The following is a 24,189-nucleotide window of genomic DNA, read 5'->3' as shown; positions in this document are numbered from 1 at the left end:
AAAGCAGGATACCAAAAGTATTTTTCAGTTATATAAAGTGTAAAAGGAAGGTGAGAGTTGATATTGGACCACTGGAAAATGATGCTGGTGAGGTATGGGACAAATGGGGGACAAAGAAATGACAGATGAACTTAATGAGTACTTTGCATCTGTCTTCACGTGGAAGACACTAGCAGTGTGCCAGAGATCCATGAGTGTCAGGGAACAGGAGTGAGTGCCATTGCTATCACAAAGAAAAAAAGTGCTAAGCAAATTCAAAGATCTTAAGGTGGATATGTCACCTGGACCAGATGGACTACCGGTACATCACAGAGTCCTGAGAGAAGTTGCTGAAGAGATAGCACATGCATTTGTCATGATCTTTCAAGGATCACTTGATTCTGGCATGGTCCCAGAGGACTGGAAGATTGCAAATGTCACTCCACTCCTTAAGAAGGGAGGAAGGCAAAAGAAAGAAAATTATAGGCCAGTTAGCCTAACTTCAGTGGTTGGGAAAGTTCTTTGAGGAAGTAACAAGCAGGGTGGTCAAAGGAAAGGCAGTGGATGTCATTTACTTGGATTTTCAGGAGGCATTTGATAAGGTGCCAGACATGAAGCTGGTTTATAAGATAAAATCGGTGTTACAGGAAAGGTACTGCCTTTGATAGTGGAATGGCTTACAGGCGGGAGGGAGCAAGTGGGAATAAAAGGGGCGTTTTCTGATTGGCTGCTGGTGTTCCTCAGTGGTCAGTATTGGGACTGGTACCTTTCACATTGTTTGTCAGTGATTTGGATAATAGAATTGATGGCTTTGTGGCAAAGTTCGCGGATGATATGAAGGTTAGGTAGTGCTGAGGAAGCAATGCGATTGCAGCAGGACTTGGACACATTGGAAAACAGGCAAAAAAGTGACTGATGGAATACACTGTTGGAAAATGTATGATAGTGCATTTTGGTAAAAATGAACAACAGTGCAGACTATTATCTAAATGGGGAGAAGTTTCAAACATCAGAGGTGCAGAGGAACTTGGGGGTCCTCATGCAAGACTCTCTGGAGGTCAATTTATAGGTTGAGTCTATGGTAAAGAAAGCAAATGCAATGTTGGCATTTATTTCAAGAGGAATAGAATATAAAAGCAAGGAGATAATACTGAGCCATTATAAGACATTAGTCAGGCTGCACTTGGTGTATTGTCAACAGTTTTGGGCTCCATATCTCAGCAAGGATGTGTTATTGGAGAGAGTCCAAAGGAGGTTCACGAGGGTGATTCCAGGAGTGAAGGGGTTAATATAGGAGAAACGTTTGGCTGCTTTGGGCCTGTATTCATTTGAATGAAGGGGTATTGTATTGAAACCTACCGAATGTTGAAAGGACTAGATAGGGTGGATGTAGAGAGGATGTTTCCTGTGGTATCCAGAACTAGAGAGTTTAGCCTCAAAACTGAGGAACAACCTTTCAGAACAGAAGTAAGGAGGAATTTTTTTTAGCCAGAGAGTAGTAAATCTGCGGAATGCTCTGCCACAGATGGTGGTGGAGGCCGAGTCCATCATTTCCTGATCAGACAGAAAATGGTGAGAGTTTTATGGGGTTGAGTGGGATCTGGAATCGGCCATGATGGAATGGTGGAGCAGACTCGATGGGCTGAATGGTGTAATTCTGCTCCTATGTCTTATGGTCTATGGTCTAAGTGTTGTGGGACAGAAGCAAATACAATTGCTATCACTAGGAGAAAAGATGTTTGTCAAGCTGAAAGGTCTGATGGTGGATAAATCACTTGGACCAAATGGACTATACACCAGGGGTTCTAAAAGAGGTAGCTGGAGAAATTGTGAAGGCATTGGCAATGATCTTTCAAGAATCGTTAAATTCTGGCCTGCTGCTAGAGGACTGGAAAATTGCAAATTTCACTGCATTCTTCAAGAGTGGCTGAGGCAGATGGAAGGAAATAATAGGCCAGTTAGCCTGTGGTTAAGAAGATTATTATTACTAAAGATGAAGTTTTGGAGTACATGGTCACACACAATGAAATGGACCAAAGGCAGCATGGTTTCCCTGAAAGGTTTCTTAGAGAAAGCAGGACAATGGGTTTGAGAGGGCAAATGAATCAGCCATGTTGAAGTTGCAGAGCAGACATAATGGGCTGAATGGCCTAATTATGCTTCAATCTCTTATGCTTTTATGTTCGCATGTATGTGGGGTGGGGGGGGGGGGGAGTGCTGTGTGTTGTTGATGGGTGTGTGATTAGTGTACATGGATGGGTGCTTGATCATCGCCATGGACTCCAGTGAGCAGAAAGGTCTAAGTCCGTGTTGTATGACTAATGTTTTTACTAACTTGTAAATGAGATAATTCAATCTTTCCTACCTGGTTAACATTGACGTTGACCTCTGCTTAAGTATCTGTCCAATTTCTGAATGTGTTAGGAAGAACAGCAGGTCCTCATCTGGTAAATGACCCTGAAAATTCAAGGAAATATTTAATAACAATCACTCATACCGTTAATTCTATCCACACTAAACTATTGCCACAATCTACAGACACACTTTTAATTACTTCCAATATATTTTGCTTATTTATTTATTGTTTATTTTTTATCTTTTTGTATTTGCATGGTTTGTTGTTTTTTTGCACATTGACTGGCCATCTTGTGGGTAGTTTTTCATTGCTTCTGTTTCATTTATATTGACTGTGAATGCTGCAAGAAAATTAATCTCAGGGTAGTATATAGCAACATATATATATTTTGATGATAAATTTGCTTTGAACTTTACACATATGACTGCCTCAGAAAAGCAGCTTATATAATCAAGGCCCCAAACCTCTTCTCCTCCTTACATCGAGCCAAAGATATTAAAGTGCAGTTTCTTTCCTGCTGTTGTAGGGCTCCTGAACAGACTGCTTGTATCTTAAAGATGATCTCTGAACCTCACAATGTTACTCATCATGAGCATTCTGTTATGCTTTTCCTCTGCATTATTTCAATGTAATTGTTTTGAAATAATTCAAGCTTTTTTCAGTGCATCTCAATTCATGAGGTAATAATAATAATTATCCAATTCAAATTCAAGATTATGACTGCTGAGAGAAGTGGAGTTCTCAAAGATAAAAGGCTGTGGATTCCTGTTCAAAGGAATATGGAGCTAAGGTTCATAAATTAGGTTGAATTCTGATAAGGCATGATTTCATTGAATGGTGGAGAAGGTGGAGGAGACTTCAGAGAACGATGTGCTAAGGAGATCAAGTTTAATCCTTCAAATTACCCACTTTCTTCTGGCAAGAATAATAAGTGGACTGGCAGCTTCAATGCATGTTGTAACATCACAATGATTAGTTTACAAATTTAAAAAGGTGCATATTCAGACAAGTCTAAAATGCGTTTCAATTGAGTACAGCACACTTTGCTGAGTTCTGTAGGAGAATTAACCTAAAATACTTACAAAATTATGAGACATTCATTCTTGGAATGTTACATGTGCAGTACCAATTATAATCATCTATAACATGCAATATCGACTATGATAATTGGTTTCCACATGGCTGGGTTATATTAAAGTTTGCAATGCGGAAGTTGATAGTTTCTTGATTATTAAGGATGCAAAGAAGACAGGAGAATGAGGTTGAGAGGGATAATAAATTAGCCATGTTGGAATGGTGGAGTAGATTTGATGGGCCAAATGGCCTAATTCTGTTCCTATCTCTAATAATTCACTACTAGAGCTTGTAGCTAGAGATTGGAATAGCTGTGCTCATCTTCCCTGGAGTGAAAGGCATATATAAAATTGTGAGAGGCATAGATATGGTAGATGATTAAAATCCCTTCTTTCCCCATGGTGGGAGTATCAAAAAGAAGACGGTGTTTTAAAAGGAATTTGGTTGGGAATTCTTTTCATTGACATAGAGAGTGGCTGATATCTGATGCTTGCTGCCAGATGATGTGCTGGATTCACAGCATTTAAAATGCATTTAGAGAGGCACTTTAATTGGCAAGGCCTAGGAAGATGTGGCCCTAATGTGGATAGGCTAAAAGACTGGCATGGCTTTTGGTGGGCTGAAAGGCTCATTATGTGTTTGAACATTCTCTATGCTAATCATTTTGGAATGATCATAGACAACTTATCTGCTCTCCAATTCTACCAAGAAATGGGAAGTTTTCAGTCACCTTTCAGTTGCCTCCTGCAGAGAAACCTGAATGCCCTAGTTTTGCAGAACCAGAACAGCAAGAATGTTCCACCTGGCTCATCATCAGTTTTTCATCACTTTACTGAACCACCTACCCACATAAATCTTTTTCAACCACTTACATACAACCTCCAGGTTCAGACCTGCAAATGAGTAACACAAATTATCGCACTTCAGGGACAATGCGTTGGTTATGAGTGCTGCTACAATTCATCATCTGCTACACAATGAGGAAAATTTGCATGGGTCTCAGATAGGTGACACCAACCTTTTATCACTGGCCTACCGAGGTGGCGAGGTGTGGGGGAGCACATACTCAATGTATTTGAAATACAATCCAATTTTTATTTCAACAGAAGATATTTATTTCACTACTAATTTGCATTCTATTCTTTTATACTATTTCTGAATTATAGCAAGTAATTAGACTTCAGAATATCTGTTATGGGTTATAAAACACTTGGTTGTGTCCAGACGTAATGAAAAACATTTATTCTCTCTTTTTCTCCTTGTCTTCCAGAGATAGAAGAGATGAAATTGTACATTAGCTTATAAATGATAAGATGCTCTGGAAGGTTAGATTGCATGGGATCCAGGGAGAGCTAATTAAATAGATACACAATTGGATTTGTGGTGGAAAACAGGATGATTTTAGAAGGTTGTTTCTTGGACGATGTCTCAGGACTTGGTGCTGAAGTCATTGCTGTTTGTCATCTAGATCAATGATTTGGACAAGAATGTACAAGGTATGGCTAGTAAGTTTGCAGATGACACCAACATTTCTGGTATAGTGGATAACGAAGAACATTATCAGAAGTTACATGGGGGGTGGGGGGTGGGGGCTTCTTGGTCAGCTGAGTCAAAGGACCAAAGACGGCAGGTGGAGTTTAATACAAAGTGTCGCATTTGAAAAGTCAAATCGAATTAGGACTTTCACAGTGAATGGTAGAGCCCTTAGGAGTGTTACAGAACAGAGAGGCCTTAGAATACAAGTACATACAAAGTAGAGTCATGGGTTGATAGGGTAGTGAAGATGACTTTTGAAGCTGGCCTTCATAAGCCAGAGCATGAGCATAAAAGTAGGGAGCTCATGATGTGGTTGTGTAGAATGCTAATGGGTCTGCACTTGGAGTGTTGCATTCAGTCTTGGTTGCTCTGTAAAAAGTAGAACAGCAAAATATTATTAAACTGGTAAAAATGTAGAATATATTTCCAAGGATGTTGCCACAACTTAAGGTACTGATTTATAAGGAGACGTTGGAAGAGCTAGGACTTTACTCCTTAGAGTGTAGGAGACAGAAAGGTGATCTTATAGAGGTGTATAACATTTTAATGGCCATAGTTAGGGTGAATGTCTTTTTCCCAGAGTTTGCATATCAAGAAGTAGAGAGTATTGGTTTAAAATGAGAAGAGAAAAATATAAAAGGAACTTGAGAGGTGTTTTTTGTTTACGCCCAATGGGTGGTGTCAATACTGTATCACTGCATGTAGAGTAGTGGAGGCACGTACAATAACAACTCCTAAAAGACAGCTGGACAGGCATATGGATTGAAAAGGTTTAGAATGGGCCAAATAGTGCCAGATGGGAATAGCTTGGATGGGGCATCTTAGTCAACATGGTCCAGTTGGTGCAAAGGGCCTGATTCAATGCTGCTTAACTCTGTATGCATGGACAAATCTCGTTAATTCATCATCTAATCTTTGTTGCCAGGATCTTTCACTTATGTTGACTACAATAGTACAGCTGAGACAAATGTGTAAAATTTAGGAACCTTGGGACCATTGATGTATAGTAGGATCTTCTGGTGCAAATCCATAGCTCACTGAAAGTGGCAACATAATGGTTCAGATTGTGAAGAAGACATATGGCATACTTGCCTTTAAGCATTGGGTGTAATGGCTGCAAAGTCATGTTCCAGTTATATTAAACTTTGGTTAAGCCACGTGTGTGCATTTTTGGTCAGTTCACTATAGAAAGAATATGGCGGCTATTGGAAAGGGTATGGAAGAGATTCATCAGGGTATTAGATTGGAGAGTATTAGTTATAAGAAGAGGTTGGGCGATCTTGGATTCTTTCTCTGAAGCATCCAAGTGTGAGAGGTACCTTGATAGAAATACATAAAATTATGAAAAGCATAGATAGGGTAAATAGTCTCTTTACCCAGGGTTGAAATACTATTAGACTTAAGATGAGAGGATTACAGTTTAAAGGAGAGTTGCAAAGTAAGTTTTATTTTGCAAAGAGTAGAAGGTGCCTTCAACCAGATAAGGTGGTAGAAGCAGATACACCAGCCACATTTAAAAGGTATTTGGACAGACAGATGAACATGCAGGGAATGGAGAGAGATATCCAAGTGCAGGAAGATTGGATTATTTTAGATTGGAGTCATGTTTGGTGCAGATATGATGGACTGAAGGACCAGTTCCTATGATGTGCTAGTCTATGTTTTATTGCATTGAATCCTTTACCATCACTGAGAGAATGTTTGTGGTTTTAATTTATCAGGTAGTGTTTGAAATGTTAAATCTGTGGATCTGGGTCATGGAAGTTAATCATTCAATCACATTTTGGGAGCTGGCACAGGATCTAATGGACACAACCCTAGAATTGTATTGTTATACATTACTCTTAACCTGCACAGATATAAAATGAAAGTCCCTTTTGGAGAACATGCAATGAGTATAAGTGAGTAAGAATCCTCACCTCCTGTACCATAAGTTTGGCCAGCTTCCAATAGGCAACCTTAAAGACATCATGCATTCTGATTGCTACAGCCTTTAGTAATTCTCTGTCAGCAACAGCTTTCCTCGCCTTTGGCAACAACAAGCGCAGGACAATTCTGTAATGACAACAATAACGTGAATCTATAGATCTTAATCATGGGAAATACTATGTGGTGCATCACTGGAGCATCAGCATGTCACATAGTGAGATGACTTGGTCAAAATGATAACCTAGAAGGTATACAATAAACAATTTTCTTTAATTGCTGGTAATCAACTAGTAATTCTCCATTTCACTCCAAAACCCAAGGTATATCCCTTTCTTATTTTACTTTTATTATGTCTTTATTTTCCCATAAATGCCCACAAAAAATGAATCTCAAGGCTATGGTGACATATTCATACTCTGATAATAAGTCTACTTTGACCTTTGAACAGTAATTCAAGACCGATATGAGTATGTATCAGTAAGGTATCCAAAGTATTTTCACGTACTTTCTAATCCAAGTAATGTTGGACTTTAGGGAATCAATAGCTTCCTCCGGAGACAACACTTTTTTTTTGACAACAGTGCTGGTGCCCTGTAAATTTGCCTGGATTGCTGGCAGCAGCTTTGCTGGATCATTTCTCCATGACTTTTCACGCAACTCAGCCTGCAATAATAAAGGATTTGCTCAATGGTCACAATCTGCTGTTAATCAAGGACCATTCTGAACAATTCACCAACCCATGAGCACCATCTCATTATCCGTCTTTTGCACAATTTACTTATTTTTGTAACTTACAGTAATCTGTATGCCTTGTACTATACTGCTACTACAGAACAAATTTCACAACACATGTCAGTGATAACACATCCGATTCTGATCCACTGCAGTTGTCCACACGGTTTGAATTGTAACAAGACACTTACCTCTCTGAGGCAGCGGAAACCATGCTTTTGTAAGAAATTCTGAAACATCTGACCAGCTTCACCACTTTCCTGAGACAGCAGCCAAGATATTGCAGTCTGGTTAAATAAAGTTTGCAACAATTTGTTCCAGTTTCTTTTCTGCAACATACTTAAAGCTTCATCAAACTATTCTCATATTTACATGCTTTTGAGGAAGAGGCCATTGGACCTATTGAATCTATGGCAGAATAGATTACAAGGAAGTAAATGGGAGAATTCCAGTTAATCCCATTCCTCAGTTCAGTTGCGTGTAATCAATTCTCTCTAGCATTTTAAATTCTTATATTTGCATGTTATGTACAGGCATTGGCATGTTAGAATATAGGTTTTCTGATCTGGTTTCTGATATGCTAGTTGAACATTTCATTTGAGGTGAGATTGAGAGGACGACAAGAAAGCAAACAATTAAATTTCTATGAAGGCTCTTTGCAGAAGGCAGAATAAGATGGCATTGTTACAATTTAGTATATTCAGCACTGGTATCAATTTTACACTTGTAAAACAAAATGATTTCTATTTCCTTTATGCCTGATTGAAAAGAGGAGTGGTTTCATAAATTCTATTATTTTGCCTTGTTCATTATTCAACAAGTTAAGAAAATTGAGATTTCTTATGTAAACTGGATTAAGGACAAATTCATAGGAATTTCCTTCACAAAAAAAAAGGAATCCTCAAAAAAAAATTAAACAATCCACGTCTGAAATTCAACAAACATATCTCAGTGAAACCCGCAAAGTTTGTTACAAGCTTCAACTGGGTGGATAAAAGATAAGTTATTTTTTGGCCGAGGAGTCTGAAGCCATTGGTCAGTCTCAGTAAATTATTTAGCACAGTGATCATGGTCTAAGTAAATTATTTAGCATAGAAATCAGAAGAAGTTTCCACAATGAACAGCTAGTGAATTTTGGAGATAGTTCCTGGAGGCTCAGATATTGATTTCACTGATAGCTGAAGATCAAGGACTTTCAGCTATTAAGAGAATCAAGAGGTTTAGAGGTAATGCAGAAAAAAAAGAGCTGAGGTAGATGAGCTGCCATGATGTTCATGCTTCCTTGAACAGACTCATAAGGGCCGGATGATTTAAGTCTGGACCTAATACTTACTTTCTTAAAGACCATAAGATAGGACCACAATTAGGCATTTTGGCCCAATGATTCCGCTCCGCCACTTCATCATGGCTGATTCATTTTCTCTCTCAGACCCAATCTCCTGCATATATCCACTTATCCATTGACTTATCAAGAATCTATCACCTTCTGCTTTAAATGTACCCAATAACTTGGCCTCCACAGTCACCTGTGGCAGTGAATTCCACAGATTCACCACTCTGTAGCTAAAAATATTCCTCATCTCCATTCTAAAAAGACATCCCTCTATTCTGAGTTTGTGTCCTCTGGCTTACGACTCCATAACCACAGGAAACATCCTCCCCACATAAGCTCTATTGAAGCCTTTCAACATTCAATAGGTTTCAACGAGGTCACCCCTCATTCTTCTGAATTCCCATGAGTACAGTCCCAGATCCATCAAATGTTGTTCATATGACAAGCCTTTCAATTTTTGTGAGCCTCCCTAGAACCCTGTCTAAGTTCAACACATCTTTTCGTAGAAAAGGGGCCCAAAACTGCTCACAATGCTCCCAGTGAGGCCTCACTAACTGCTTTATAAAGCCTCAACATTACATCTTTGCTTTTATATTTTGGTCCTCTTGAAATGAATACCTTCCCCACCAGTGATTCAACCTGCAAATAAACCTTTAGGGAATCCTACACAAGGACTCCCAACCCCTTCACACTAAAGATTTTTGAATTTTCTCTCCATTTAGACTTCCCCATCATTTCTTCTACTGAAGAACATGACCATACACTTCCAAACACTGTATTTCATCTGCCACTTCTTTACCCATTCTCCAAATCTGTCCAGGTCCTCCTGCAGCCTCTTTACTTCCTCACAAGTACCTGCTCATCCACCTATTCTCATATCCGCAAACTTTGCCACAATGCCATCAATTCCATCATGTAAGTCATTGACATAAACGCAAAAAATGTGGTCCCAACACAGACTCCTGTGGAGCACCAATAGTCTTCAGCAGCTAACCAGGAAAAGCTCTCTTTGTTCCCACACTTTGCTTCCTGTCAAGCAGCCACCAATTCTGTATTTGTTACGAAATTTATCACATGGAAACATGATAAATTACGTAAAGAATTCATACATTCAAACAAGTCATGTTGCCTGAGCAGCAGACTGTGCTCCCCTTCATTAAGGACCAATGGTCAGCTCGTCCACATAATATTACTATTTACTGTTTCTTCACGTGTTGTACCTAATTCTATTTATGGAGAATGTTACTTCATCTTGGGATAAGGTATAGAGAGATTATTTATTGAAACACTTTGCTTTGTTAACACTAATCCATCTTATAGCCAAAGGATGAGATGGTAATGCAATTCAACTCTGGGCAATGTAAAACTGTCTATTTGTAAATCACCCATTTGTTGAGGCAATTATTATTTTCCACTAACTTCAAAATTGCTCTGCAAAGTAAGTTCAGATGGGACCGCACCACTCATCTGTCTTTGAAATGATGTTGATGTGACAAGGTTGCTCCAGTTAAACACAATAGATCCATAAGCTTTGTTTTACTTGTTACCCAGAACAGCTCTTTACCTCTGCTTTCATCTTGAGAAACTCAGCACTCTTTCCTTGGGCTCGAATTGCTTCAGTGATTCCCTATAATAAAAGCAGAGGCTTAGAATTTTTTTAGATGCCCTATAATTATGCAAAATCTCTAATTTGTATACTTATGGTATCCAATGTACATCCATTGCACTACTCAAAGTGACCCAGAAGATGGCAACCTAAAACTTACCAATTCTTGACTAAATAAAATGGCACATTGATACATAATTTCAGCCCAGTTTTGCATGCCAAACAATCAGAGAAGTGCAATCTGTTCTGTTTTGCTAAATTAATTTGAACTTCGTTACAAACAATCTTAGTTTGTTGCCTGAAAACAGGGCTACCTTCATTCAAACCTCCTTTTATCATCACTACCATAAAAATTACAACAATAACAGTCATTTATTCAATGTTCTATTTTATTAAGTTGCAAAGAAAATATTTCACAATTACATTGTAACCTCAAGAAACCTACTGAGATATTGGAATTTGATTTATTATTGCTTTTTTATGAAAAGGAACAATTTGAGATTTGCCTTACTTCCATTGCTACTGGAATATCAGCTGACACGACATCTGAACATGTGCTGTACAATATTGCAACATCTGCCAGAAGTTCTGAAGTCCATTCTGTCAAATAAATGTTAGGAAATAATGAGAGAATTCACTGAAATAGCAAAGTAAACTATGCTGATGCTTTTAATTAGTATTTCTCTGCCTTATCATAAAAAATTTTAATTATTTGATCTTACAAATCTTCTTACTTCTCCATAGCTTTCCAAATAATGATAGGTTTCTAAACCACAAAAGGGTCTTTCCTTTGATACCACACAGGAAGCAGGTGGACATTAAAGTAACACACACAAAATGTTGAAGGAACTCAGCAGGCCAAGCAGCACTGTGGGGGGAAAAGCACAGTCGGCGTTTTAGGCAGAGTTCCTCCAGAATTTTGTGTGTATTGCTTGGATTTCTAGCATCTGCAGATCTTCTCTTTTTTGAGACAGGTGGACATTGTTTGTGCTGATGTGTAGCCTGTAGTTCTGAAGGAAACTGTTGGCCATCCAAGATTTGTGCTTCAACCCATCTCAACATTACATGCATGCTTAGAAATATGGAATTCTCCATTTTGGAAATAAGATGCCAGCACATCAGAATCACATTTCCATCACTGAACTCACCATCGAGATCAGCGTCAGAGATGGAAGGTGCTGAGGAGATTCCATGGGCTCTTCAGTTCCAGCTTCTCTGTGTCACAGAAAGCTGCGAAATGAAGGTCTCCCCATTCACATGATTGAACCCATGGAAGAACATTGTACACATTTAAAATGCTCAGTTCATTTGATTTAACTTAATTACAGTAATACTTTAATGCATTTATTTCCTTACATTGGAAAAAATGTTCTAACTACTTGAAGAACTTTAAATCATTTGAGAATACCACAGACACAGATGCCACTGGCAAAGTCAATCAATACATTCAGGGTGGCTATCCTCTGGATATGACTCCCCAAGCTTAGTCACTGCCATTGGACTCCTGAAAATATTAGGAGTACTGGATGAGCATTGCAGACAACAAATCTTTGCAGTGGACTGGGTCCAGAATGAATGAAAAAAGTGAGAGCCTCCCTTGTCTTGAAACTATAAAGTGTATTAGAAGACGATTTACAAATACTAATAAACAGGCCAATGATTCATTGTTAGTGGAGACACAAGAGACTGTAGATGTTGAAATCTGGAGCAACACATCTGCTGGAGTAAGTCAGTGAGTCAAGCAGTACTGGTGCCCAAAAAGGGATCATCACTTAACTTGGGTGGAAACCCTGTATTGGGACAGAGAAAAGAATGGCAAGATGGCCAGTATAGAAAAGAGAAGGGGAGTGACAAGAAAGAACCTGAGGTAATTAGTGTTCCGAGAAGGGGTGTAAGATAACAGGCAGGTATGGGAGATAATTGGGGGTGGAGTTAGGAGATAGTAACAAGAGAGTGATTAGATGGAGGAAGATAGAGAGGGGGAAAATTTTTTAAAAAAAGAGACTGAGCAAAGCAGGGGGAGGGTAGTGTGAAAATGGGAGGGAGATAGCCAGGAACCAACCAAGAGAAGGGTGCGAAGTTGGTGGATGGAGGAGGCAGAAGGGAAGATCAGAAATGGCTTAGAAGGGGAATGGAGCGAGAGGGGCATAGGAAAGTAAAAGAAAAATAGTGGGATGGTTAATAAAATTGAAAAACTCAATATTTATGCCTTTGGGTTGTAGAATATAAAATGTGTTACTCCTCCAGTTTACGTTGTCTTCATCCTGGCTGTGGAGAAGGCTGATGATGGACAGGCGGGATTGAGGTGGTGGGGGTGAAGTGGTTAGTAACTGGGAGCTTGTGATGGCCACTGTGGACTGAGCGTTGGTGTTCCATGAAACAGTCACCGAGTGTGCACTTAGTCTCGCTGATGTAGAGGAGGCCACATTGGCGGTGCCAAATGCAGTAGACAAGGTTAGAAGGGATGCACGTGAACCTTTGCCTCACCCGTAAGGGCTGGTTAGGTCTCTGGATGGTAGCAAGGGAGGGGATGCAACAACAGGTATTATATCTACTGCAAGGGCACGGGAAGGTGTCTGGGGTAAGGAAGGACGAGTATGGCAGGACGAGCGGATCAGGGAGTCGTGACATAGGGCTCCGCCAACCACAACAGAACGGAAGTCACACTTCCTGATAAAGGGGACTATTTCAGACTTCCTAAACCATACGGTCTCACCTCGAGGGCAAAGGCTACAGAGACATAGAAACTAGGAGAAAGGACTGGCTTCTTTACAAGAAACAGGATAGGAAGAGGTGTAGTCTAAGTAGCTTTGGGAATCGTAATGAATTTATAGTAACTATCAGTGGAATAGTCTGTCTCCTGAGATGGACAGATTATTCAGAAATGGTCCAGGTGAAATTGTGAGAAGGGCGAAAATTTGTCGCAAAGGTTATAAAATTGATAAATTCTGCACAGGTGCAGAAAAAATTGGAGTGGTATCAGAGAAGGTTTGGAAAAGGGACTGTTCCAGTCAGCCAACAAAAAGTCAGACACTGCTAGGGCCATGGCTACACCTTTTATTGCAGAAATTCAGAGACAAAAGAACAATTTCTATTGTTTGAGGCAAGAACAAGTTCAGCCAGGTAGATGGAGTGTTAGTGGAGAGCAACTCCACTTCCTTAATGTCGGAAAAAGTGGGGGGGCTTCTAGACCTTCTTGATTGGGATGGGGGTCTATAAAGCCTGAATATCCATAGTTATGATGTGATGTTGACAGCCAGGGAATTAGAAGTTGCCCAAGTGATAGATGTCATATAAGGTGTTCCGGATGTAGGTTGAGAGAGACTGGACAGAGGGGACAGGATGGAGTCAAGGTATCAGTTTGATGGAGCAAGATCAGGCAGAAACAATGGGTCTAACTGGATTGCCCTATTAAGGGACCTTTGGTAAGGGATAGAAGTGGGAAGTGATGGTTTAAGTCACTACCAGGTTAGAAGCTGTTGAGGAGAGATCTCCTGATATAAGATCATTGACAGTGCTGGAGATAGAAACATAGAAATATAGAAAACCTACAGCACAATACAGGCCTTTTGGCCCACTAAGTTGTGCCGAACATGCCCCTACCTTAGAAATTACCAGGGTTACCCATAGCCCTCTTTTTTTCTAAGCTCCATGTACCTATTCAAAAGTCTTTTAAAAGACCCAATCGTATCCACCTCCGCCACCATTGCCGGCAGCCAATTCCACACACTCACCACTCTCTGCGTAAAAATACTTACCCCCAACATCTCCTCTGTACCTACTCCCAAGCACCTTAAACCTGTGTCCTCTTGTGGCATTCATTTCAGCCCTGGGAAAAAGCCTCTGACTACCCACACGATCAATGCCTCTCATCATCTTATACACCTCTATCAGGTCACCTCTCATCTTCCATCGCTCCAAGGAGAAAAGAACAAGTTCACTCAACCTGTTTTCAAAAGGCATGCTCCCCAATCCAGGCAACATCCTTGTAAAGGATGGCTGGTGCTTAGTGGTGGAGTCACGGTCCAATGGCTGATATGAGGAGATATCCAAGAGCTTTCATCTAGCCTCTGCATGGTACTCTATAAAGGTACTGCCTTTGTGTGCAGGTTTGATGACTAGGTTGTGATTGCTACAAATTCATTGTCAAGTTCCACCGGACAGTTCAGCAACTAACTTGCAACCTGATTGGTTAATACTGAAAAGTAACATCCTGCTGCTCAATTCAAATTATTTTGTAATCTCCATGTAAATACTGAACTAAGGGACTGGACACCAAGAGACACTGAGCTAATGCTCGTCATATACATACCTGTTTTCCCTCCTGACAAGACCGACACAAGAATCGCATTCCACATTCCAGAGCTATTTGATTTTGACAATGATGTGCCCCACACCTAAAGAAAATAAAGAAACAAACAACATTACAGCTCCTGGTAATATATTCCAAATAATCGTACTCTGGTTTCCACATTCTAATAACCACTTTCATCTTTCACACAGTTTAATCTTCATCATCAGATAGATGTTGTGTTTCGGACACACATCAGACGGTAGATTCTGGACTCTGGAGCAACAATCTGCTGTAAGAACTCTGGATTGGGCAGCATCTGATGGAGGAAGGGGATTGCTGATGTTTTGGGCTGAGATGCTTCATCAGGAATGAGGAGGAAGCAGTGAAAGCCCCAGTACAAGAAGAAGGGGTGTGGTGCGACAGGAGGCCGAGCTGATTGGTCTACTGAGCAGGGATGTAAGATGACAGACAGGTTGTTGCAGGTAAGGGAGGAAAGCATAGGCACAGTTGGAAAATAGTGGCAGATGAATGATAAATGGAAGCAAAGAGGAAAAAAAAATTAAAGCTGGTGTGCTATGCTATCCACAATAGACATTCTTTGATCACAAAGTACCTCTTCCCACATTCCTTAGGTTCTTAGTGAACCATGTAATAAGGTTATTTTTGAGCTAAAATGGATTGAATCATGAACTAGCAGATCAAACTGTGAAGTGTACACAGAGGGAGAGGGAGAGAGAGAGGAGAATGTGTGCATGGAAGAGAGAATGTCTGCATGAGAGAGAGAGAGAGAGCAGGTGTGTGTGACAGAGAATGTGTGCATGAGAGAACGAATCAGTGTGCGTGAGAGAGGGGGGCGGGGGCAAGGACGTGCCCGCAGGAGAGAAAGGGTAGGTGTGTGGGTCAGGTGGGGTATCAAGGGTGTGTGGGCAGGGGAGTGTCGAGGGCGTGCGGGCGAGGGCTCAGTGGTGTATTAACAACAACCTCTCACTCAATGTCAGTAAGAACAAGGTACTGATTGTAGACTTCAGGAGAGGGAAACCAGAGGTCCATGAGCCAGTAATCATCAGAGGATTAGAGGTGGAGAGGGTCAGTAACTTTAAATTCCTTCATGTCACTATCTCAGAGGACCTGTCCTGGACACATCATACAAATATAATAGCAAATAAAGCACAATATATATATATTAATATATCCTAAGGTATTACAGCAAAGATACTGGCATGGATTGAGAAATGGCTGACAGGCAGGAGACAGTGTGTGGGAATAAAAGGGGCCTCTTCTGGTTAGCTGCACTTCAGGGCCCTCGTGCAAAACTCCCAGAAGATTAATTCACAGGTTGAGTCTGTGGGAGGGAAGGCAGATGCAATGTTGGCATTTATTTTACGGGGAATAGAATATTAAAACAAGGACATAATGCTGAAGCTTTACAAGACAGTCTTCACTTGGTATTGTCATTGGAGAGAGTCCAGAGGAGGTTCATGAGGATAATTCCGGGAGTGAAGGGGTTAACTTGGGGAGTGTTTGGCCGCTTTGTACCTGTACTCACTGGAATTTAGAAGAATGGATGGGGATATCCTGAAAGCTACCAAATGGTGAAAGGACTAGATAAGGTGGATGTGGAGAGGATGTTTCCCTGGGTGGGATATCCAGAACTAGAGAGCACAGGCTCAAAACTGAAGGGCAACCCTTGAGTACAGAAGTAAGGAGGAATTCTTTTAACTAAAGAGTGGTGAATCTGTGGAATGCTCTGCTACAGACTGAGGTCCATGGGTATATTTAAAGCAAAAGTTGATAGCTTCCTGATTGGTTGGGGCATCAAGGGATATGGTGAATGGGCAGGTATACAGGGCTGAATGGGATCCAGGATCAGCCATGAAGTGGTAGAATAGACTTGATGGGCTGAATGGCCTAATTCTGTTCCTATGTCTTATGGTCTTTTTTGTATATCTAAGACTTTTTTACAGTACTGTAATTCTTACAATTATTGTCATACAATGGAATAATACTTAATTACTACATCAAACAATGTCACAAAACACTGTTGCTAGACACCCACCTCAAAGTAGTCAGATAATTGCTGATCAATGTTGAAGTATAAGTCCCGTGCGTTGCTTGCAGGTTGAATCTGGTACGTTGTCATCTTCTTCATTAATACATTTACCCGTGACCCAGCAGTGACTATATACTGGAAATGTAGCAAATAAAGTTAATGAATGGCACACAAATACTTCCTTACATTCTGGGACATATAAAAGGCTAAGTCTTGTAAATGAAATGGTGGTTCACTTACAATAATTATTGTGGTTTAGATCATTCCATCAACGTTTGGCTTGAAAAACCAATAAACAGCCCTATTTTTCTTCCCATGTCAGGAAATAAATTGATAAATTACAAGGAGTGGTCATGTGTTCAGTGCTCACAGTAGAATTATTATTAAGTTACAGGTCTAATGGCCAGTGGCCCAGACAATTGGAGGCATTTGTGTAATTCAGTTAAACATAATGTTAAATGTTACATCTGGTCTCGGAAGTGATAACCATTAAACTATTGGTCTGATTCACTAACATTTCTTAATGAAGAAAGCTGCTCTTTTTACTAGCCTTAGCTTGGAGGAAATCCAGATGCTTAATAATGTGACCCACTCTTAACTGCCTTTTGAACTGATAGGTCCAATTAAACCTCTCGGGCTGGGGATCACCCTCCGGGTGATAGAGCGTGGTCCTCGACTTCTAAACTCCAAGCATGCCCAGTAACTCATGGACGAGTCTGCTCTTGAAGTCCTGTCTCTGGTCATTATGTATCCGCCTGGGAAGGCCATAATATATGAAATACTTCTCCCGTAACACGTTTGCCACCGTAGTCGCCCTCTGGTCCTTGGTAGGAAAAGCCTGAGCATATCTGGTGATGACTAAGACATTCGCCATGTTGCTGGCATCGGTTTCTATGGACAGGAAATCCATACACACCAGGTCCAGGAACCCTGCACTCTGCAAGTGGGACAAAAGAGCTGCCTGTGCAGGCAGTGTCTTCCACCGTACGCAGCGAATGCACGGCTTGCAGTATTCTTTGACCTCCGACCTCATTCGGGGCCAGTAAAACCGGTCTCCGAGCAATCCATAGGTGTTTTCCACCCCAAATGTCCAGAATCATCATGAAGTGACTTCAACACAATCCTCCAATACTCCTCGGCAGAACCAGCTGGCAATGCTGAGATTGGCCCGGGGGTGACATGACCCGGTATAAGATCTGGTTCTACAACTCCAACCAAGGCCATTCTTTCAGTAATGGAGGCACTGGAGCGTGTTTCGTCTTCTCCACCTGAGCCATGTCTCCCTTTTCAACCGCAGTTCAAATAGTGCCAATGACCGGATCATCTCCCTGAGCAGCTGCCACTTCCCCAACACTCAATTCCGGCAACTGATTTGTCTTCGGGACAGTCAGGTTACAGTAAACGGGTGTGGCATCATCAGAAGCCCCAATTGATCTACCGCTCGATCCTGCCCCTCCTTTCCCTCTGCCTTCACGGTGATGGCAAACTGAAAAATGGCCTTCACCCCAGGGGCAGGAACGCTCTCCCACTCCTTGTCCCTGTCCAGTCCCTCATGCACCCGTTGGGACAAAACATCCGCATCAGTGTTCCGGCTCCCCGGCCGATACCTCAGGCTGAAATTATAGGCAGACAATGCTGCCAACTATCAATGGCCTGTGGCATCCAGTTTCGCTGAGGTCAGGATATACGTTTGTAAGTTAAGGGTTTTTGTCCGTCCTCACCTCAAACTTGGCCCCGTAGGGATAGTCACTCAGCTTATCCACCGCCGCCCATTTCAACGCCAGGAATTCCAACTTGTGCGTGGGATAGTTTCTCTCGGAAGGTGACAAACTCCGGCTGACAAATGCCACAGGCCTCAACCCGGTGCCCTGATCCTGATACAGGATGCCCCCTAAACCCTCTCGGCTGGCATCTGTGTGCAGTACATACAGCAATCGGGGGTCTGCAAAAGCCAGCACCAGAGTTTGGGTCAGCAACTCCTTCAGCAACTGAAAAGCCTCCTCACATTTTACATCCCATGTCTGTCCAAAGGGCTCTGACGGGTTTAGATATTCTCCACTCTCCTGTCCTTTTCTCCCCCCTCCCCTTCTTCCCCAAGGGAGGGTAACCACACAAAAGCTGATTCAAGGGGTGACTCACTTTGGTGTAGCCATTCACGAATCTCCGGTAATAACCACAGACCCAAGGAACGAGCGCAGAGTGCTCACAGTCTGGGGCCTTGGCCAAGTGGTCACCGCTTCTATCTTAGCCGGGTCTGTAGCGACTCCATTCCACGAGATTATGTGTCCGACATAGCTAACAGACGTTTTGCAGAACTGGCACTCGTCTAGGGAGAGTTTTAACCCTTCAGATTTCAGGCGGCCCAGCACCTTCAGCAGCCTCGCTTCATGTTCTTCCAAGGTGGATCCAAACACTGTGAGGTCATCCAGATACACCAACACCTCAGGCAAGTTTATATCCCCCACCGTCTTCTCCATGACCCGCTGGAAGTTTGCAGGGGCTCCTGAGATGCCCTGGGGCATCCTTTCAAACTGGAAGAATCCCAGGGGACATATAAATACCATCTTCTCTTTGTCAGCCTCACTCATGTGGATCTGGTAATATCCACTCCTCAAACCCAACACACTGAACCACTTCGCACCACTCAGACAGGCCAGCGCGTCTTCGACCCTCGGGACCGTATACTGGTCGGGGACAGTGCGCCTGAGTCCTGTAGTCCACACACGTGTACCTTCCCATTCTTCTTCTGGGCTACTACTATTGGGGACGTATAGGGGCTTCAGGACTCAGTGATGATCCCAGCTTCCTTCAACTTACACAAATGCTGCCGCACGTCTTCCACGTCTGCAGGGGCCAGTCGCCACGACCTCTCTCTAAACGGGGTGTCCTCGGTCACCCGGATAGTGTGACACGTGCTCTTGGAACAACCCACATCAAACTCACCAATGAAAAAGACACCTTCCAGCTTCAGCATCTTCTCTACCAGCCTCCTTTTCCAACCCGCAGGAACTGGGGAGTCCCCAAAGTTGAATGAGTCAGCGGTCAATTTCCCTTCCTTTGCCAATAGTTTCTCCCTGGCTTGTTTCACATGAACACTAGACATTACCGTCACCGAGAACAAATGCGCCAGGGGCATCCCCCTCTCGAAGGTGACCTCCCTCTTCGTAGTGTTCCTGACAATCACCGTCATCCTGCTCACCTGTACAACCGAGGGCTTCTGCAATTCGGGCCTCACCAGTACCCCAGCAGGAAACCCCAACTCCCCCTAGTGGTCTTCCAGAGCATCCACTAAGGGGGCTTTGCCCTCAGGGACTCCGGGAAATTTGGGGGTCCCCATCACTCTTGCTACTTCCCTGGGCCGTACCACCATTGGCTTTGACTGGGTGAACCACACAGTCCCTCGGTTAAATCCAATATCCGGCCCAATGCTGCCGCCCACTTCCTCAAAGGCAGCTCAAAACACTGGGTGCACAGACAATTTCCCCAGAAAGCTCTCACCAGCCTTCTCCTTGCAGGCCCCCCTGAGCCTCCTCACAAGAGGGCTATTGGTCCCCAGCAGAATTGAAACGCTGCCCATCTCAACAGGGTCCGGGCAAACCAGCACCACTGCATCAAGAACCTCAGACACCTCCACATCGGCCTCTGAGAACTCCAGTTCCACTGACAAATAACCATCGTATGGATAATCACCAGTACTGATACCCCAAATTGCCAGTGCATTGAATGGTGTCAAGGGTAAATGCTTCAGATACCGGTTGTAAAACAAATGTACAGTAACTTGACCTACGACCTGGTATCGAGAATGGCTTTAGCGCAAATTTCCTCTATCCAAGGCGACACACTGGAGCATGGTTCCACTAAGCCTTCAAGAATTGGGCCTTTCGCTTTCGGGGGTTCCTTGGTACATTGCTGGGAACGTGTTCCCCAAAGACACCAGGCCGGTCCCTCACTGGGTCTCCTCTAGGTTTCACAATGACTCCCCCTGCTGAGGTACCCGGGGGCTCCCTCTCCTTCTGGCGTGACATCCTGTTGCCAGCAGCCCTCTGCACTGTTCGTCCCCTTGGGGAATCTGCAACCCCCCCCCCCCCATCGGCTCCAGTATATGGGGGGTCACACCCACTGATAACAGCTGAAATATCTCCGTTCTCAACTCTGCCACAATCTCCTCTACCGTTCCCCAGGGTAGGCTATCTGTGGTCACTTCACTGCAGGGGCCTACTACCGAGAACTGTACCGTGCTGACGGAGTCCTCCCACACCTCCGCTGCGTTCTCCTCTTCCCATACCTCTGTGATCAGCTCAACAAAAGATGGAGGGGGCATATCTTACGAGATTGTCAGAGACCCCAAGCAATCCTGTCATGCGACTGGGCCCCCCTGACTATCTGGTCCGTTCTTAACTGATCCACCTCAGCCGCCTGTATGACCCCTCTGTGCTACAAGCAATTTAGCTGCCTCTCTAGCTGAAAAATAAAAGCAGGAAGCTTCTCCCCCTTCTCCTGGCACACGTTGCAAAACCCCACCAGGAGCTCCATTGGGCTTACAGTCAGACCAAACATGCTTGCAGATACTTGACAGGTGTCGCTACAGGATAATTTAACCTGACAGTTCTGACGAGGTCAGCGGCCCGCCCATTCAAACATTCAACCAATCTCTGCCGCTTTTCATCATCCGAGCACTGCCACTCATCTAACAACTGGGAGGTCCGCTCTGCCCAAGTCTCATACTCCTCCTCCCCTTTAGGGATGGGCGTTATTCCAGAGATTAGGTAGAGCCTGCCAGAGCTGGGACTTTGAATCTGATTTTTCCATTTATTCGCTAGAGAAGTAAGGGCGGATACTACCTCAGAATTCTTGCTCTTCACCGGGGGACGTGGACTAACTAGACATTCCAAATCTGACCACCCTTTCCCCTCACTCCTCAGAAATGATTGAACGCTGTTTTTGAAATCTCCACCCCCCAGCTACCTCAGCGCTGGTCTGCATTAAAACGAGAGCTGCACCCGCCATTTTATCAAACCTCCGCTCACAATCACAACTTTACAGTACTTAACAGTGGAATTAACAATTCATCTGGAGTACAAATATCTGCCCCACTGGTTCATTGCTCAGGGTAATTACACAGCATCTAACGGAATCAATCCTGAACATAACCCCCACAACTGTAACCCTCGCTTCGCCTAGCAGCTTAGTATGGGGGGGGGTGATAACCCCCTTGTGCAGCCAAACTTAAGAAATCTCGTTTGGGTGGATGCTATGCGATGTGTCCTAAATCAGTACCCTGAAACAACAAACAGTACACAATATGTGATTAAAAGATTAAGCTGCTTTATAACTCTTACTTTGACAATATGGTTAGTTGAGAAACGAGATATGAAAGAAAAAGTGCCCAAATCTTATTAAACAGTCTGTGCACAACGTTGGAGCTCATTCATAGGCTGATCGGTCCCCATTGACCTCCTCTGATCGTCGCTGCTCTTCGAACCCTCGCTCCGAGTCCACCCCATCCGGTGGTCTACCAAATCTCTCCATTCGCATTTTCTCTCTTCATCTTTCACTCTCCCTCTGGCAAAAGCCCGTAAAATCAACTGCTTCCAGAATCACAAGACAGGGCAACAAAATCCTGATTGGCTAACATGCAACCACAGTCCTATTATCTCCAGCCTTAACCCCAACATCGTTGCTACAGAGAAACCGTTACTTCAGCAGTGAATAATACAAAAAAAAAACCCAGTACATTAGCAGTGAAACCTTACATCCATATTCAATAGGCAATCCCTTATTGCCAGTAAGAATCGCAGTATTTGCCCGGCAGAAGACAAGACCCATTGTGGTTGCCTGCAGATTTCTGCAGCATTGATGGAATCAGGGTCAGGACTCTATACACTGTGTGGTTGTGTTTTACTGATATCCTATATGTGCTTGCTATCTTGTATGCACATGGACTAGGCCTCAGGCTGCAGTGTCCCCTGTTTACAGCTGCCAGGAGGAAGGTGTCAGAGTCGGTGCGCTGTATCGGGGGCAGCGTAGCAAAGTGTCCAGGCTGGAGTCGGTGCTGCCCCTAGTGTTCACTCAGCAGAAGACAGACTCTACTGTGGTACACCACAGACTTCTGCAGCATTGATGACTCAAATCATATTGCGTGGCTGTATCTTACTGATACCTCTTCATTATCTTCTATGCGCTATGTAAGCTTTGTGCTGTGTGACCATTGGTACTGTGTTTTGCACCTTGGCCCTGGAGTAACGCTGTATTTTGGGTACTCGTGTATGATTGAATGACAGGTAAACTTCAAAACGGAATTAAACTTGAATTGTATGTCCCCTCCCTCATAGGTGGAAGCACATATAATGTTCCAGATGTGGTCCCATCAACACTCTATAGTGTACCAAGTTTCTACACTCCAATCTGTTTGGAATAAAGTTCAATATTCAACTTTGCTTTCTCATTAATTGTTGCTGACACCCACATCCTATTAAAAAGTAAAACATGAACTCTTAATTGTCTATTATCAGACCTCCAAAGGATACTTATTTTAAACGTGTATCTTGTTAAAAATAAATCACTGACATTCATTATAATAAAGATTTGTTTTCTATATTACTCGGGGAAAAAAAAGTCAGCTGAAATTGTTTAATTTACATTATAGAACATTCCTAAGAATTATTGAAGTATACGTTTAATTAGTACTTTAATGATGTTAAATTTAAAACTTCATCAAATTTACTCATCAAACATTTGGTTTAAAATTAGACCAGCAATGTCTTCCAAATGTGCACAATAGAGCATGTTTTTAGAATTTTTTTAATATTAACTACAGCAGCCAAGACTTACAAACTATTGATTGCAGATGGCTTTGGTACATGGTATGGCTGGTGTGGCCCTCTAACCAACTCCCTGTCACCTTGTTGACTCCTTTCACTTGCCACTTTCAGCTCCACGTTTTCAGTGAGTCAATTCCCAACTGTAGTTTGGTGAAGGGTTCACTCCCATGTTTGTTTATTTAGCTTCCATCCTTAAATTTAGATAAGTACTTTCACTGCCAGAGGTGTCCACATCCTTGTGAACAAATGCAAGGCAAACTGCTGCTTTGTCAGCCTTTTAGCTTTTCCACCTATCACCTCCCAGATTCACACTTTATCCCCACTCCCAAACTTCTCTACCTCTCCTTTATCCTGGCTTCACCTATTACCTGCCAGCTTGTAACCCTTTCCCCTCCTCCCCACCTCCCTGTTCTGGCTTCTTCCCCTTTTCTTTCTAGTCCTGAGGAAGAGTCTTGTCACAAAATGTTGACGGTTTATTC

The 24,189-nt window shown here is 42.6% G+C and overlaps 1 protein-coding gene across 1 annotated transcript in view; it reads right to left on the bottom strand.

Annotated features, from left to right (window-relative positions):
* The window catches only part of LOC140740814 (rifampicin phosphotransferase-like), a 196,223-nt gene that overhangs the window by 21,766 nt on the left and 150,268 nt on the right, over nt 1–24,189 (bottom strand). Inside the window, exons 25-32 of the mRNA XM_073070343.1 lie at nt 16,896–17,024; nt 14,858–14,942; nt 11,057–11,145; nt 10,504–10,566; nt 7,798–7,893; nt 7,380–7,537; nt 6,865–7,000; nt 2,345–2,436 (exon numbers count right to left, since the gene is read on the bottom strand). Of these exons, the coding sequence (XP_072926444.1) occupies nt 2,345–2,436; nt 6,865–7,000; nt 7,380–7,537; nt 7,798–7,893; nt 10,504–10,566; nt 11,057–11,145; nt 14,858–14,942; nt 16,896–17,024 (848 nt within the window). The remainder of the gene's footprint in view (nt 1–2,344; nt 2,437–6,864; nt 7,001–7,379; nt 7,538–7,797; nt 7,894–10,503; nt 10,567–11,056; nt 11,146–14,857; nt 14,943–16,895; nt 17,025–24,189) is intronic.

Source organism: Hemitrygon akajei, chromosome 17 (assembly GCF_048418815.1).
Source record: "Hemitrygon akajei chromosome 17, sHemAka1.3, whole genome shotgun sequence".
Taxonomy (NCBI): domain Eukaryota; kingdom Metazoa; phylum Chordata; class Chondrichthyes; order Myliobatiformes; family Dasyatidae; genus Hemitrygon; species Hemitrygon akajei.
The sequence above is the reverse complement of the archived record's forward strand: the minus strand, read 5'-3'. Positions and strand labels throughout refer to the sequence as shown.